This window comes from Bombus bifarius, unplaced genomic scaffold (assembly GCF_011952205.1).
Source record: "Bombus bifarius isolate JDL3187 unplaced genomic scaffold, Bbif_JDL3187 scf7180000007986, whole genome shotgun sequence".
Lineage (NCBI taxonomy): Eukaryota > Metazoa > Arthropoda > Insecta > Hymenoptera > Apidae > Bombus > Bombus bifarius.
Window position 1 is genome coordinate 699,618 of NW_022884368.1, and position 4,531 is coordinate 704,148.

Here is a 4,531-nt window from a genome sequence, read left to right on the forward strand (position 1 = left end):
TTGTTGATACTAACGTCCATACAACTAAGACGATCGTCAGACATCCCCCTACGTTTTCACCTCGATCTTATTCCTCCCGGTTTGAGTACACCGATCTCGTCACCAGATTATCTAACCTAGCGATCAGGTTCATGGACACCTTAAATTTCTTAAGCAATCCAGTGTTTGAATTTTGAATAATCATTTTTCCTATTTCTGCGCCCTTTGCATTAACATTTTATACGCATCGTCCGTGTATCGGTATCGTAGCACTGAAAGATATTAGTTTGCGGAAATGTTTCGTGCAGTTCACGGCTGAAAGGCTTTATAATCGTCTATTAAGCCTAATCTGTAAATTTCTCTCAATTTGTTGCTATCCAAAAAATAGTATTCCACCTGTAGGTATAAAAGATATTTTTTTTTGCAGATCGATCGTAATTTACAATTCATTTACGTATTGCCAGGAAATTTCTGTATTATCATCGACCTTGTACTTCTTTATTACGTCACAATGAAATTTTCCATCCTCCTCATCGTCGACGATGATTCTCGTGCAATTGGAACGAAGTCCCGTTAATAGCAGTATGAAATATGAAATCCATCGAACGGAGGATGTGCACATGGCAATTCGATTTAACGATGTAGTAGTATAGGCTGGATGTAGCAACATTCTCGACGACAAATGAGACAATTCTGCCACTCTTGGCAAACAGGTTGATCCTGATGTACCGATTAATAGAGCTACTTCTTTTGGATTTTCGATATTATTGCAACGGAACTCTTTGATCTCGGACGCCATTTGCGCCGACTGAATTTCATTAAGAGACATTTCAGTGGGAATTCTATCTTCAAAAACGACTCCTTGTATATCCATGTTCAATTCATTTCGACTACTATTAAAATTCTGCATGTCATAGGCGTCCAAAGGTACCTTTGGCGTTACCATTGATAGAAAATTATTGAAAACACCTGCAAAATATTGGATTTTGATTACGCGTTTTTTTAAAAGAATCTCTACATCGTTTTCCTGCAGTTGCTTCTATCTGAAATATCAATTGGTAGATGACATTTGTTAGATGATCTACGAAAGGCATGAAAAGCATTATACTTGTCCAACGAAGTCCTGTTTACTCTTGAATATTTCAAGAATTATTTCTCCCGCATTTACACAGCTTTCAGGGGACACTATTTCTTTGCCAATAAGTATGTTATCCTTAATCTCGATTTGTGCTTCCTTCCGCACAACGGACGAAATAAGATGAGAAATTTTGGACCTTTGATTTTTTTTTTGACATTTCTCATACCTGCTGGTCGTCATCGATTCTCATTGCCTTTGTATCAATCATTTCAAGCTATTTCTTCCTACGTATCGATGTCTTAGAAATTTGGAACAGTCGCGCGTTATTTACTTACCAGCCACACTGTCCTCGACATTAATCGCTCAAAAACGAGACTGATCACAGCAATATATGGCCCTTCTAAAGCTGTAAGACAACATCTACTTTTAACCAAATGTAATAAATGTTTGTATCGTAATCTAAAACAGTGATGAACATGATGAATTTCTTCGGTACACCAAGAAAGATATTTCTACATGTACATATAAATATCGTTGTATGTACAATTTGGTGCAAGTATTGTAAGTAAATACGTGTATGATGGATCGGCAACGATTAGAGGGACGCGTAATACGAAAGAGCGGGATAAGCGAAAAGTGGAAGTGGCGAGTAAGATTGCGGGATAATAATGGCGTAGATAAATATTGATCGGAAGTAACGGGCAGTTGTGAAACTCGTTCGTCTGATTGCTCGGTTTTAACCGGAGCAAACGTGTAAATCTGATGCGAAATCCATTTTTCCAGATTGATGCAATGCAAATCTACGGAAAGACAGAGGACCACTCGCAGCCGTTACACGAAAAAAGCTCGATCGCGTAACGCTCGTACCGTAATATTTTTTCCTACGCTCGTAAAATATCACTGCCACGGTATCTTTTATCTCGAAGGGATGGCATCGTTTGAATCTGGCTCTCCGGATTTAACGATTATTTCCTTCTCGGCGATTTTCTGCCAAAGGATACGCACGAGAAATGTAAAACGTAACGAAATTGACCGTAAATCTTTCGAGTTTCATATTCCGCAGATTGAGGAAGAAACGATCTCTTCGGGCGATTAAAACGTTTTCAAGTACCTACGGAAGTACGTAAGATTTAATATAATGCGCGTTATCTTCGATTTTTGTTATTGGAGAAACATCGTTACGCGATATATAGCGCCTTTATCAGTGATCTCTCGACGTCGACTCATTTGCCGCTTGACGACTTTTTATCAAGACTCTCAATCAAATTTAAAATTCGTCGCTAAGACGCTTAGCTGGCTGTGTCATGAATTTCCAACACGGTCGTAAAGAACAAGTTTCAGGAGGAAAGCTTCTAGCAAGTTAGACGTGACTCTTGTTGGCAGCGACATTGTGAGATTTCATATTTCTCACACTCGCGAGTGCACACTCGTTTCTTGGATCTCTTATCTTCTCCAGATTCTTATCCTTTTGCCGTACTTGTCACGTTTCGTTTTCCTCTCACTTTTTGTAGTTTCACGTCGTTTGACAATCGTTCTTAGTAATTTTGCCAAGCGTATGATTTAAGCGCAAAAGCGTTATATTTGTAAATATATAAAGGTACGCGATAACATCAATTATTTCGAGCTTGCACCGAATATTAAAAGCTTCATTAGGAGAAAATTTCCGCGTATCTGCTCTCGTTATTGATTCATATTCCAGGTATGATGGAAGTCCATTAGAGGATTCGGAAAATTCCATGTAATATATTCCCTCCGGGCGATTTGAGTTTGCTCGTGCGTGGCATAGATGAGATTGCGATTTATGTATTCCTGATCGTAAAAATGTAGCTGTCGTCGTATATGTGATGCATATATGTACGTATACTTGCGTCTGTCACCGCGGTCTCGGAGAAACTCGTAAATCGATCAGCAAAAAAATTCATTAAAAGCGATTCGAACTCGATCGAACCCACGTTCGCCTGTAGCTACGACTTTTTCTCCCCTCCTAAAACCTATATAAAATTGGAAACTTTATTAACAATCGTTGATTTTAATAGTCGATTCGTCGCAACTTCCTACGCTTATACTCTGGCCTCAAACCGCGAACAAGTTATCGATGGTTTTGACAGCATTATGTGAAACGTCCAACACTACCATTCAAACGGTTCAACTTGCGAACTTTATGTCCGAGAAAGTTAGCCAACCGTAAAATATAGGTAATAGTTTATTGTTATTAAACGTTGTCGATGCTTTTGTCAGTTTGCGGATGGGTTTCGTCCAAATAGATAGTTGCCGATAGTTTGCGATTCCCATAAGTACGGTAAACTGCATGGTATACATAAATTAATATAGCGATTAGTCGTGCTAGTATATTTAGGTTGAGAAGATAATATCGCAGAAACGACATACACGCTAATAGACTATCGATCTTCATAACTTACCGATGAATATCGAGAATATCAGAGTTGTCGTTAAATCTCTGGGTCACAGGCATTTCAAACGCGAACCTGGCTAATCGAATCATGTTGGACGACTCCTCTGAGTTCTAACTAATTTATGAATGCGGTAACCTAACACAAGATCGCACTATGTGCCAGAAGGTTTCCACTGTTCCAGCTTTTCCTAAGTCTCTCCAACTTTCTCTTGACATCGACATCCATGCTGTTTGTCGTCTTTTTACCTTTTCACCTTTCCGTTTCTCGTATTTTTCCGCGAATCTCTAAACACGCATTTCCTTATTTCTCACCCAATATACTTAGCGTTACTCGTACTACTTTAATACCTGGTACGATACGATGGTAAATGTTGATAATTCGAATGCACAGCTGCAAGGAATAACAGGATACGAGGTAATCAGGATAATATCGAGCATGGTACTCGAAGATTTAGAGCGGGCGAGCTCGAGCCAAGTTAGTATGCCGAAACGCGGCATTCAACGACTCAAAATAGTCTCCATCTGTGTAATCCTGCTTCGCAGAGCAAAGCTTTCGATATTAAATTAGCAAGCGTAGGAAATACATTCAGCTGGAAGTACGATCGATCGATAGCTCGACAATGATTTCATTTCCGCAATTAAACGTTCGATGCGTTACGTGCGAGTTAATGGATCAACAAGATTTGTCGTTTCGATTTTTATTCACGGCACGTCCTCATCGCGAACGAAACTCGAAGAAGACACGCAGACCGAAAATAAGATAAGCTTCTTAAAGGCTTTCCACGGTCGTCAAATAATAAAATTCCTCCTCTAAAGTTTGGAAATTTTTGGAGGCTTCGACGATTGGTCGGCAATTCGTAGAGAAATTGGCTTCTGCTATAGATCGAAGCTCAAATTGAATTCGGGTATTCAAGCGAAAAGTATTCGCGTTATGAAAATAAGGAAAGCTCGTAAGGATGACACCGGTTTCCTCTCGACTGCAAATCCTTCGGGAAATCTAGGATTTCTCCAACACACAGCTGTGCCCTCCGTGATCGTTGCCCTGCACCAAGTATCAAGGA

The 4,531-nt window shown here is 39.6% G+C and overlaps 1 protein-coding gene across 1 annotated transcript; it reads right to left on the minus strand.

Moving 5' to 3' along the window:
• Positions 1-418: 418 nt before the first annotated feature.
• LOC117204977 lies at positions 419-3,560 on the minus strand. The gene is made up of 4 exons (XM_033442921.1): positions 3,478-3,560; positions 1,393-1,516; positions 1,111-1,213; positions 419-948 (listed from the first exon to the last, which is right to left on the minus strand). Exons 1-4 carry the CDS (start codon positions 3,558-3,560, stop codon positions 419-421), a joined length of 840 nt encoding a protein of 279 aa, XP_033298812.1.
• Between the last annotated feature and the right edge of the window lie 971 nt (positions 3,561-4,531).

What these genes read in the sequence shown, in the direction of transcription:
- LOC117204977 (XM_033442921.1), bottom strand. Translation starts at nt 3,560, where the DNA reads ATGATTCGATTAGCCAGGTTCGCGTTTGAAATGCCTGTGACCCAGAGA. An exon ending in GATATTCTCGATATTCATCG is followed by an intron (nt 1,517 to 3,477) that starts GTAAGTTATGAA and finishes TCACTGTTTTAG; the next exon opens with ATTACGATACAAACATTTAT. An exon ending in TGTCGAGGACAGTGTGGCTG is followed by an intron (nt 1,214 to 1,392) that starts GTAAGTAAATAA and finishes GTTGTGCGGAAG; the next exon opens with GAAGCACAAATCGAGATTAA.